We start from the raw sequence: 12,125 nt of genomic DNA, 5'->3' as shown, positions 1-12,125 counted from the left end.
AATTATGATAATCAGTTTTTATATTGTGACCATTTGTTTTTTGTTTTTGCTTTTGCTTTTAGGGCTAAAATTCATAATCAGAATAAAGAAAAACATGTCTCAAAATTACTCAGAATATTGATTGACTTTGGATCCTTGGACACGCTAGCACATCTTGGACATGCCACTGTAATTTTACGAAATCCCTCCTCTGTAAATGACAAGTTGGGTCAGTGAGATAGTGGAAAAGATAAAGGGAATCTGCAGTGACATATAAGGAATTGCGTTTAGAAAAAATATTTTAAAGCTGCGTGCAAAAGAAAAGCTAGGAGTGTCAGGCCACCTCATATGTTTCCCACCGTCAAAATACTCCTTCAGAATTCAGAGGATAGCTCTCCAACAAAGCTCTTGATAGTACTTAATCATAAACTCCATCATTTGTACTTTAAAAAAGGAAATACTGTAATCATACGTATTAAAATCACTTGTACATATGTATCTAATTCAATTTGAAGCACTAGGTCCATTCTATTTCTTTTTCTTTTTTGAGATGGTTGATTCTATTTATTTTTCTTTTTTGAGATTGTTCATTCTATTTCTAGGTCACTAGACATGCATTTAGAATGAGCGTCGTAAACATACAATTATATGATCTGAAAGGGATTATATGATTTACTGATGACTGGCAGCTTACTGCTATCTTAGATGTGATACAACTTAACACATTAAAAAGGATTTTTTTTTTTTTTTGCGAACACATGTAGGCCACGGTGTTTCATCAGCTCAGAGCCTGGTGAGCCGTTAGATCTCACAAAAAAATGTTCCCCTCTGACTTCACAAGGTCCTGACTTACTACCCTGAAAGAAAAAAGAGCAAGTCACTAGACCCATTTTTCATCTGAAAGCACAGATCAACAGCAGGGACAGTACAAAAGGTAAACGGAAGTTTTAAACCATCTTTTAATATCAACATTGGTCGATTGGCATCAGTTTTCCTAAATTTTGGTATTGGATCAGTTCCAGCTAGAATTGAGGGTAAGCAGTACAATATTTGCTTGAGATTTCTAGGTATTGCAGTAGCCGGCAGCTCCAGTACTCCGAAAAAAATCCTGAAATATCCTTGTCAAATCCAGCAATATTTGCCAAACATTAAGGTCTTCCTTAAGTAACTGAGCCTAACTCAGTTGGTTGAAAGTGTGAATGTACATCTAGATCACTCAAGTTCGACTCCTCACACACACGAATGTGAGCCTATTTTAAAAAATGGTTATGTACATCCTTTATTGGTGCAAAGGCCAGAAGTTATACTTCCATTATCTAAAAAAAAAGTTTCCCTTCTTGCCCATAGATTAAATATATGCACCTACATCCAAAACTGGTGCATACTTCTCCATTAGAAAAATTGTTGCCAATTGTTCATAACTCAGAATAACATATTTCAAACATTGTTAATCCCTAAATCGTTTGCTTCCCTGAAAACTTTCCAGACTGCCATTTCCAGTTGCCATGACTAATGAGACTTTGTGCACCACTACAATAGGTAATACATCTTACAAATCACAATTCACAAGTTATCAACTGAGACTGAAGATACTTTCAATGATCTTGTGCACAATAATGTACACGACAAGTCTGAGTCTGAGCAGTTTTATCTCCCACATACTGTTTCCAAATGTCTGGCTGGAACAATTATGTACAAGCTTCTGCACAATTTAAGCTAAGCCAGATACAAGAAATACAGATCGAGGAGGCTTTTCACAAGCTGACAAATGGGCATTTATCAGATTAGCTTCAAAACCTTCATCTTGTCTGGTGAAAAGAAATTGAAATCAAGTTCTAGCTCCACAACAAATGGTGGATACTAATTCAACAATACTCTACTCCTTCTTTGTCTTGTTTTCATCTGCTTCTTGCTCCTTGATCTTCTTGGGTTTAGTTAAGAATGTCACTACCCATACTCCTAGCAGGGTTGCTTGGAGGGGCGCCAGCCAATATACGAGTAGGTGGTCGAATGTCGTGTGATCTCCTCGAGCATATGCCCAAGCAAAAGCCTGGAAGCACGTACCAGTAGGAATAATCAGAAAATTGAAATTGGACTACCAATTTTCAAGAGTTACATGAAGAAAGGCAATAGTGAATGTCAGGTATAACTGAAGTAAACATCTAAAACACAGCTAGTTGATGTGATGTAATGACTAATGTATAACCTTTTATAGCATAAACTATTCTAAGATCTTTATAACAAATGAAGAAAGTCCATACATGCCAGGCAATCTTATTAGGATGCCATCTTATAAACTGCTGCATTTCAATGCCCAACCTGATACCATCGTAACTCACTAGGCAAATGGCAAGAACAACAATGCATACCAGTTGACAAGTGACCGAAGAGAACAGTGCACAACTCGATCAATCACATATAACATGATCAACAATACATGAGTACAACAGCATGCCGCCTAGCCGGATGTACGCAGACAGAACAAAATTGGAGCTTGCGATTGTGTTTGTACTCTTTTGGATAGTTTCAGTTTGATTCCTAGGGAAGTAAAGCACTTGCATTGGAGTTCAAATCCAAGAGGTGTTCGTTTGTAATATCAGCCAAGAGTCACTTCTCAAGTGTAGAAAGCAACTTACAGATGCAGGGTTCATAATCCCTCCAGTTATATCCGAGCTAAGGATATGAATTGTGTTCTTCCAAACGCTCGTGATCCATGTCTTCATAAAGAAACTTTTCATCTCCTTCTTCTTAAGAGTCACTGACACCATAACAACCATGAAAGTCGCTAATCCTTCAGCTAATGCTCCATGATGAGCACCAGCATTTAAGCGGGCTCCTTTACCAACATTAGGGAAAGCTAATCGGATGAGCTTTACTCCAAGAATTGCCCCAATCACCTGACAACCACCACATCAAATATTTAACAATCAAACACGCAGATCCATACATCAGTACAGCCATAATGGATCAGCCAAAATGAACAGGAAATTAACATTAAGGTATATCGTGCACAGTGACAAGCATTACGACTAATAGCACCAGCCATGTTGTATGAATGTACATCGGTATATGGTAAAAATAATTGCTCTCGTAAAGTAGTTAAGAGATAACCATGTAGTAACATAACGAGCCATAGTGATTGCTCAGTCTCTGATGAGTTCCATTACCTAGTACCTAGGTACAATCTTGTTCATCACTACCCATTAATTAATGTAATGTAATAAACCAAATTACCAGATAGTGTTGTGAGTTTAAAAAATCCAGCAGATAGGACGATCACATAAGCCGCGGTTTATTGGAACATCACCTGGGAAGGGATTCGCACGAAGGCAGTGAACAGGTAGACGGCGGGTCCGCCGCGGGAGGCGAGGGCAGCGGCCAGGACGGTGAGCGGGTTGTAAGAGGCGCCGCCCGTGGCGGCCTCGAGCCAGGCGAAGATGAACATGTACACGACGGACAGCGCGACCTTGGCGGCCTCGCCCTCGGGCTTCCCGCCGAGGCCGAGCGCGCCGTACACGGCCAGCTTCACCAGCGCGCCCGCGCACACCCACAGCGCCGCCAGCACCAGGTCGCCCACCACCAGCCACGGCCGGTTGCGGCCGCGCGACGGCGACGACGGCGCCGGAGGCATGGGGCGCGGTGTTGGTGGGCGGGGTCGGAGGGGGAACGGCCGGACAGGAGTGCCGTGCGCAGCGGGTGGCGGTTGCCGGTTGGATTCCTCCCGCGAGGAAGGATTCTTCTGCCGGGATTTGGAGGAAGCTTAATGCGTTTTAGCCCTCCGTTGGAAGCGGAACTTTAGGCCAGGATTCCCCATAGACGTAAGTTTTGTATTTTTAAATAATTGAATTAATTAAAAAATAAAAATAATAAACTAGAGTAACGGCAAGGACGTAAGTTCTCGTGCCTTGAGCATAGCAAGTCTTTGAAGATGTTGCTCAGTACTTTCTTCTTTAATTTAGCGGATTTCAGACAACAACGGATTTATGATACCGCTGGTTTTGGAAATAATAACTAATTGTTCTTCAATTAATTGCCTCGATTGCCTCCAACTGCTATAGTGGAAACCATGTTCGTTGACTTTCATGTACGAATAACCCACAAACATAAACAGCTGTACTTCATAATTACTCACAGATACCATATTTCATAATTATTCATAGATATCATATTTTCTATTGGAGGACCCCTATCGTGGCCGCATTTCACGACGTATTCACACGCTTGAATGCAAGCTCGACCCCGAGAGTGAATGCATCGTGGGGCTCGAGTCCACGAGGAGATCAAATGAGGTGAGAGAGTACGAATCCAGCACAACGCCCATCTGCTCTCTCGCGTTGGTTATCGGACTTGCCACCGGCACCACCTATAGCACGTGACACCAAAGTTCAGACATCACGAACACTACAAATGGTAAATCCCAAACATAATCACTGTCATGTTGTGTTTAGTTCTTAATTGATTGAACCAAATCCATGCGCCGAACCTTGTCTGGCTGTTGGAAGGAGTTCTCATCCCGCAGCCTACCAGACGTGAGAACCGTCTTTATGGACCCAAATGTCTGAATCTCAGTTTCCAGCCCAGTTACAGATATATTGAGACTCACAACTTGGTTACCGAAATTGACAACCTGCAAAAGAAAATTTTCTGCCAGGTTATTTTTTCTTATCATTAGCTTAGCTAAATTCCTCAATGAGAGAATAAAAGCACCTTTATTTTCAGGTAAGTGTTTCCATCTTGGGGATTCTTCCAAGTGATAGCAGATGTGACCAATTGATCATAGTTTGACAGTTGAATGGTCGCGGGGTGAAGCGTTGCGCCACTTGAATCCTTGAAGAAGTGTAGCATCCAGTAATTTGGACATCCATAGTGTTGCCATGAGTTAAAGACTATGGCATCTGGATTCCACCTATTAATCCGAAAAAATAATTTTATGGATGATATAACTTAACATGCCATCAACAAGTAGAAACAAAGATATCATGCAGAAGTGTATTTCCTTATCCAGAAAACTTCCTGTTTACAGTTTTTTTTGGGTCACTCATCTTATCATCCAAAATGTAGCTTGTCTTCAGTAGATGAAATGTGGTACAAGAAATTTGTAATTGGTTGCTTAATCCAAAGCGTTGAATCAATTTACCTGCGATCGTTGTCATTTGCAAAGAGTGGGGCACAACTTGCCATCTCAACCACATCACTGCATAGAAACAGTAGGCAAAACAAATAAGTCTGCAACGCAATCTACCATCGCCCGGGAGCAAAACCAGAAAGAGCATTAAAAAACCTGTTTCTTTCTAGTCCAATGAGAAACGCAGCTTCAGCTAAAGCAGCTATGAGCGTTCCTCGGCCAGCATCATTTCCAGTCACAGCATACTCACTAACAATTGCCTACAGAATTACGTACGGCATTAGCAGCCAGTTGGAAGGAGAATTGAGGTAGCAATTGCAAGGCAAGTACCTTGGGTCCACTGCGACCTGCGTTATCAAACATTCTGGACTTGGAAAACATATCACCAGATGAGGCATAGACCTGCCACATAGCAGATGTCAAACTCTAATGAATAAAATATTTTTTCTAAGTCAAGACCGAGCAAAACAGTTATTACATGAACATCATATAGATCAGCTGGGTTGAGTGGTGAAATAGTAGATCTGTCACAGCTAGATATGACTTTGACGTCTGGGTATGATGCTTTTATCGCAGAATAGAACTTCACATAGTTCTCTACAAAATGAGACAAGTAATTGGTTCCTTGGCATATGAATAAAATTACAAAAAAGAAATGTGATGTGCTTTGAAAAAAGAATGCTTCTTATGAAGCCAGACAGGAAGAAAATGGAACTATATGAAAACCTTTATAGTAGTGCCTCGAACATTCTTGATTCCCTATTGAAACATAATAAAGCTGAAAGGGCTCTGGATGTCCCATTGCTGCACGAACTGAACCCCATGTAGTCTGGATGTCTCCCCTGGCAAACTCAATACCATCAACAACATCCTGCAATATGGCAAGCATGAAGAAACTTGAACGACCACAAAGTGTGAATTAAGTAATTAAGGAAATTCAAATCAGATATTTTCTTACAATAGAACGATATACTCTAAGAAACTTCATCGCATATGCATATGTGATATTTTTGCTTAGCATAACTAGGTACTGGCAGAAACCCTAATTAAGAACATTACACGTTATATCCTTCTAAACATTAAAGTCTCATGTCTATGCCGACATTTGACTTTCTATATTCTCATTTCCAGCATGCTCAGGCATCAAGCTCAACTGTTGCCTGAATAGTGTTTCTGTCGTAAGTAAGTACATTACGCTATTCGAAAGTTCTTACAGTAGAAAAAAATAGAAATTAAGTGGGTATAAGTCTAACCACTAATCCAGAAATTGTAGATTAGTAATCTAGAGTCACTTACAATGTTTTTTTATGGGTCACTTACATTCGCATTCTTGCAGTTAGCCCCGTAGGATTTTTATTTCTTTCGTTCTTGTTGCCATTGGTTCTGTCCTGAGATAACCCTTGACAAATAAATTAATGGATGATTATTTTAACATGTTTTTCTGGTTACTGGAGGTTCAATTAGGGAAAAGGAGTAAATAGGTAACCATGATTTTTTTTTCAGCTTAATGCTGAGAAAACTAGAGAAGAGAAGAACTCAATACGGATAAAATGCACTTTGTGAATCGAAGAGTATAAGCATCTTCAGCTCATTCATCAGCTCTTTTCTTTTTGGGGCCTAAGGATCATTTGATACTAAACATTCAAGAACAAACCTTTACGAAAGCGGCTATTGTTGCAGATGGAACTTCTTCATTAAGGCTGGCCCCTGTCACGTTGAAAGGAATTCCATCAGACCTATCAAGGGTCAATTATCTCTCCAAATATGTAGTGGCGTTTTTATGCCTTTTCCTTTCTTGATATAGCAATTACCATCATTGACCACCCAAACTGGGCAAGCACCAAGGTCTTCTGCTAGCTACATTAACGAAACAGCACATCTCAGCTTCAACAGAGTTTATGTCCGCAATTATCTGACAACTTTCAGTTCAAAGATAAGCAGCAGTGTTTTACTCACTTGGAGGAACTCAAAAAATCCAAGTCCATCATCAGTCCAGTAGCCCCAAGCATCATTGAAGTGACCAGGTCTCTCTTCCCATGGTCCAACAGTTTCACTCCAACGGAATGCATTTAATAAATAATTCCCCATCACATAGTTGCCACCTAAGGTAACACATGTACTGTCATGATCTATTTTCTTATTAATTGATTGTTCTGGATTTATCTGATATAATGAAATAACAGACACAAGACTATGTACCAACAGATTTTCGTAAATTTAATATGTAACGAACTAATAATCATGATTGCAGGGCACATCTTTTCAACATGTCTGCATCCAATTCTTGCACATACAGAAATGGATGGAACATGACTGCTAGCCATATAGTCAGCAAGTACTTGCACAATGTTCACAACATCGTGTAACTTTGTGCTCTTGTGGTGAAATAAATCCAGGTTATTCCCTTGCACTTTGGGCAGTGCTGAGGCATAATACCTTTACCTCTATACATGAAGAACCTCCGAAGTAATATAAAATGCGAAGTGACAAACCTGGAAACTTTAGAAATTGAGGCTTCAGATTTGCCAGCATAGAGACAAGATCTTTACGAAAACCATGTCCCTGAGAAGAAAAAAATGATAAAGGTCACAGTTAAATCAAGATATAGAAGCTCCTTGACACATTGGTTGACTACAGACCGGATTAAGTTTACAATGACATATGGATAATTAAGATTTAGCTGGTACTTCAACTGGTAAAAGCATCATCACACTGCAATTTTGATTATGATGGATGCGGTGCGTATTTAGAAACATTGGAATGCAAAATGCTATAACTGCATGGTTGCACCATGGCTATCCATGGACCACAAAGTTAGATCAAGATTAATCAAAGTTCTCTGAACCAAGAAAAAAAATTAGCAAGAGAAATTAAATTTAATGAAAACATGGTTCAGGTTATGACATATTTGGCTATGTGGCAAGATAATCTGCACATAAAATAGTTGGTAATTGCAAAATGTCATAAACTGTGATATTGTGCTTCTTAAATACTCTTTTGGTCGCAAGGGAATTTGTATGGTGGAAATATGCATCCTTATTCCTGTGGCACATCGAAAGGATAAAAGGGAAATTGGAAAGAAAATTACCATGTAAGTATCTGATGGCATAAGTGACACTTGATCAAACCAAATTATGCCACTTTTGCTGGTTGTAAGCTGAAGCCTTGAATTAGTATTTCTTTCATTTGATTGCAAATCGAATTCAACCTTCGTCCACACTGCAAAATCTCCCTTGTCAGCCCTACAAGAAAATTTGCATATGTTGTTATTTCACTGGAAAAGGCACAACGGCAACAAATGCAGTATTCTTGATTAATTGAACCACGAGCTAGTGCTTACATGATGGCATGAGCAGCTAGATTTTGAAGACCATCTGAACTTGTCAAAGAAACTGTCAGATCCACCGAGTCTGATGACATAATGTACATGCTAACTTTATAAACCTTCGCTCTCTCAATGTTCTGCAACAATTGTAGCAAAAGTATTTCTTATTGTTATACTGGAGATAAGTTTATATTATTAATGTATCCAGTCTGAAAAGAAGAAACAATGAACATGTTTTTTTATCTGCATTGATTTATACATCAGTACTGAGTAATAAACACAGAGGATCCTAACTAATCTAACGGACACCTAAGTGGAAAATTAATGTTTCCTAACTAAGATATGCAACAAGAAGATGAAAAAACATAAAAATTCAAATTATCACTTGAGATAGAGAAATTCAACTGTTCATTTATCTTAGATACGCAAAGGCCATACCATGCCCCAGTAACCAGGATTGTAGATTCCAACACCTCCTAATGGGCATGTATTAGTTCCACTAGCTTCACAAAGTACTTCCATTCGAAGTGCAATTGGGTTACCAGGAAAACACGATGACCGATCTGTTGCCACAATAATATTTGATTCATCCCCAATAATCAACCATGGGTCAATGTTTGAAGGAGTATTAGAACCGCCAGCTTCAAAACCTGTAACTTAGATTTTTAGATATTTGCACACACAAAGAAAACGTATAAGCAGACAGAAAAGTGGAAGGCTGAATCTTTAGCCCAAAGCCCATTATCTAATCCTAATCTTTATAACCTCCAAACACACATTCACTACAAATAAGAATAAGCTATAAATGATTGTTAGCTGCCATAATGGACATATTCAGCAGAATGAAATCTGACCAATTAATTGATTAGTAGCTATGCATTTAACTTATTGAGAAACTAAGTGGAGAAGTTGCATTGGTTTATTTGTGTGATGAGTCATTGACAATGCTCAAGTTGAGTTGAACTTAGTTAGCATATGTTTGTTTATGCTTATTCTTGTTTATGACTAACTCGAGTTGGCGGCGAATGGTGTTGGCGAGTTCTTCTCTATCTGTAGGAAATTCCAATAATAGATAAAAAGGGATCATCTGATGAACACTGAATTTCTTCAGATAAGCCAATGTGCCCGTTATATCTCACACACCTCAGACATTGAATTCCATTACCTCTGTTGCTTACAAGTTCTGCCCACAATCCACCAGCTCCGGCATGGTTGATCTCCTACAGGTACAACCAAGAGTTACAGACATTCCTCTACAAGGTTCAGTTACCATGATACGAATTACTGAAAGGAAATGGTGTAATCAAGAAACAGCGTTTATTGACTAGCATCACCACAGATAAGGTTTCCCATGCAATTATAAAATTACAGTTCATAGCAAAAGCAAACGCCACCTGAACTCCTGAATGAAATGGCTTTGTTGCATTCCTACAAGCAATTAATCATGCGTGCAAATTTGATAGCCCTGCTAAGCAAGGATATGTGAGGTGAAGTTGAGTGTATATGGCCAATTAGCACAAATATAGATAGTAAACCATTTTAGACAAGTGCACAGGAGTTGATTGAGTTGGCGTATTAAGTGGTCCAACATTACTCATGTATTGCCCTGTCTGCAAAGGGCGTGGTATTGGTAGGGTAAATGTGCCGACTTACTACAGGTCATTCAAATGACTACTTAAAATCGATGTATGAACAACAATTAAACATTAGGCTCACCTCAAAAAAGATGCCAAACATATTTCCAGGGATCATCTGAGCATTCTGAGGTGAAGCATCCACACTCAATTGAGCAGTTTGAGCTGCCACTGATCCAACAGAGAGTATCAGATACAAGGTGCAAACAAGAACCAGCGCACGGAACAGCCAGCAAACCGAACAGGCCCTTGGAACCCCCATTGCGACCTATCACAGCTGAGACTAAAGCACTAGCTCAATGCAATCTCTCTATGCCCAAATACACATACTGCAAGTCTGAAACACCAGCAACGTTGTAGCAAACTGCAAGGATAGGAAACAGCAATTGGCTCAGAGTAATAGTGTATGAGTAGAAGTAAAGCCAAAAGAAGAGAAGATGAGAAAAGATGATAGCAACATCGGATTTATGTAGTCCTGTCTGTGGATTACTTCTCAAAGTTGCACTCCGTTGCGGGCAAGCAACACAGAACTGTCGTTTTCTCCTTATCCATCCAATCCATGAAACCAACATCACGTTACCTCAGTAACCGCACTATACGCATTTCACTGTAACCGGATTTTAACCAGGATAAGTATTTTGCCTTTCTCAGAAGCGTACCTACCAATGCTAAATCTGCAACAGTAACCCCTTGAACTTCTGAATTCTGAACGACAGCAATCACATACCACACTTGGCAGAATCAAGCTAGTACAGTACCACTGTTATTGTTTGGCCGAACATGGAACGGTAGCAGATCTCCAGGGCATGTCAGAATTCCCAAATTTTGCCAAGAACTGACTTCAGGGATGAACCTAAACGAGGGTCGCGGGGTTTCAATTGAACACCTGAGCCCCCAGCAGTTCTGGGAAATAAACCACCTGCGACGAATACTCCATCAAACAGCAGAGAAATCCCTCAACAAACTGGACAAATTGGATTACCCACCCATCCCAGAAAGGAAGTTTGGGAATTGGGGGCTCACAGCAAAGAAAAAAATCCTGCAGAGCAAAATGTGCGACCCATCTAAGGAAGCATACCAAACGAGAGGTCGCCTGGACGGAGGCACTTTCTGCGGAGAGGGTTCGATGATCGTGCGACACTCTGAGACCAAGGCAGGAGGGCGTCGATTGATCGGTGGCCTCGCGCTCGGCCGGCGACCGCCAGGTGAGTGGGAAGAGAAAGGAAGGGGGGTGATGATTCGTTCGAGCGGGAGCGGCCGACGTGGCAATGATTTGGACGCATGAGCGGTTTTCTGATCCGTGGGGCCGTGGAGTCAAATCCAATAGTCAATGCGGTCGGTTAGGCAACCAACAGTGTACCCTCCTAACTTGGACACGCGACGGCGCTTCTTCCTCGCTGGGTTTTCTACGACGCCGGTGTATAGAGGTGTGGCTGGCTAGAGGGTACTGTGAGCTTCCCTTGATTATTCCTTGGGCTATCAATGATAACCAAACATACTTGTCTAATTGTCAGGTGACGGATTTTGTTTTAAACCATCGCTCAGTTCATGTTCTCTACCATCTAATGCTGCTCTGCTTGTGTGAATGGTGTAGTTGACTAGGTGGATGAATTTGTGATTGGGCCGGTGAGTGAAAGCCTTTTTTTTCATTTCAGTCACCTGACAGGAATTCAGTCCTATAGGCTTTGAATTGACAGGAATTTATCGAGTTGGCCGTACAATAGGAGATCCTTGCCCTTATTGGTACCGCACAGTAGACCTACGCCTTTCTTTATACACCGAGGACGTGGTCGTCTTCATCAATCCGATCTCGAGCGAGATTCAAGCCATTCATCTCATTCTAGACACCTTTAGCCAAGCAAACAGTTTGGTGACGAACCTCCACAAGAGCTCCATCAACCCGATCAGATGTGCAGAGTCCAACCATAACTAAGTATCCCACCTCTTGCCAAGAGTAGTCACATACTTCCTGTGCGGCTATCTTGGCCTCCAATTGCACACTCGTAGGCTCTCTAAAACACATATATACCCCATCGTTGTCAAAGTGGGAACTCAGCTACAA

The 12,125-nt window shown here is 40.7% G+C and overlaps 1 protein-coding gene across 7 annotated transcripts; it reads right to left on the bottom strand.

Annotated features, from left to right (window-relative positions):
* Nucleotides 1-1,549: 1,549 nt before the first annotated feature.
* Nucleotides 1,550-11,314, bottom strand: LOC133916212 (alpha-L-arabinofuranosidase 1-like). 7 transcript variants are annotated; one of them, XM_062359789.1, is made up of 21 exons: nt 11,142-11,314; nt 10,727-10,982; nt 10,146-10,427; nt 9,595-9,649; nt 8,868-9,079; nt 8,445-8,566; nt 8,193-8,346; nt 7,597-7,666; nt 7,061-7,206; nt 6,916-6,961; nt 6,759-6,811; nt 5,831-5,975; nt 5,583-5,701; nt 5,435-5,506; nt 5,261-5,364; nt 5,117-5,173; nt 4,687-4,885; nt 4,463-4,606; nt 3,287-3,502; nt 2,616-2,876; nt 1,550-2,029 (listed from the first exon to the last, which is right to left on the bottom strand). In XM_062359789.1, exons 3-21 carry the CDS (start codon nt 10,323-10,325, stop codon nt 1,856-1,858), a joined length of 2,529 nt encoding a protein of 842 aa, XP_062215773.1. In that variant the 5' UTR covers nt 10,326-10,427; nt 10,727-10,982; nt 11,142-11,314; the 3' UTR covers nt 1,550-1,855. The 7 variants fall into 7 exon arrangements, with proteins under 7 accessions (XP_062215773.1, XP_062215768.1, XP_062215767.1 ...); XM_062359784.1 differs by lacking the exons at nt 1,550-2,029; nt 2,616-2,876; nt 3,287-3,502 and adding an exon at nt 4,101-4,342 and having other exon boundaries at nt 10,723-10,982; nt 11,142-11,312; XM_062359783.1 differs by lacking the exons at nt 1,550-2,029; nt 2,616-2,876; nt 3,287-3,502 and adding an exon at nt 4,101-4,342 and having other exon boundaries at nt 11,142-11,312.
* Between the last annotated feature and the right edge of the window lie 811 nt (nt 11,315-12,125).

The sequence above is a fragment of the Phragmites australis genome, chromosome 4, assembly GCF_958298935.1.
Source record: "Phragmites australis chromosome 4, lpPhrAust1.1, whole genome shotgun sequence".
NCBI lineage: Eukaryota > Viridiplantae > Streptophyta > Magnoliopsida > Poales > Poaceae > Phragmites > Phragmites australis.
The sequence above is the reverse complement of the archived record's forward strand: the minus strand, read 5'-3'. Positions and strand labels throughout refer to the sequence as shown.

Bases quoted from the DNA above. Each gene is read 5' to 3' on its own strand.
- LOC133916212 (XM_062359789.1), bottom strand. From the start codon at position 10,325: ATGGGGGTTCCAAGGGCCTGTTCGGTTTGCTGGCTGTTCCGTGCGCTG. The intron at 5,976-6,758 runs GTTTGTTCTTGA...GCCATATTGCAG, and splicing joins CAATAGCCGCTTTCGTAAAG to GATGTTGTTGATGGTATTGA. The intron at 2,877-3,286 runs GTGATGTTCCAA...GGTGGTTGTCAG, and splicing joins TCGTGCGAATCCCTTCCCAG to GTGATTGGGGCAATTCTTGG.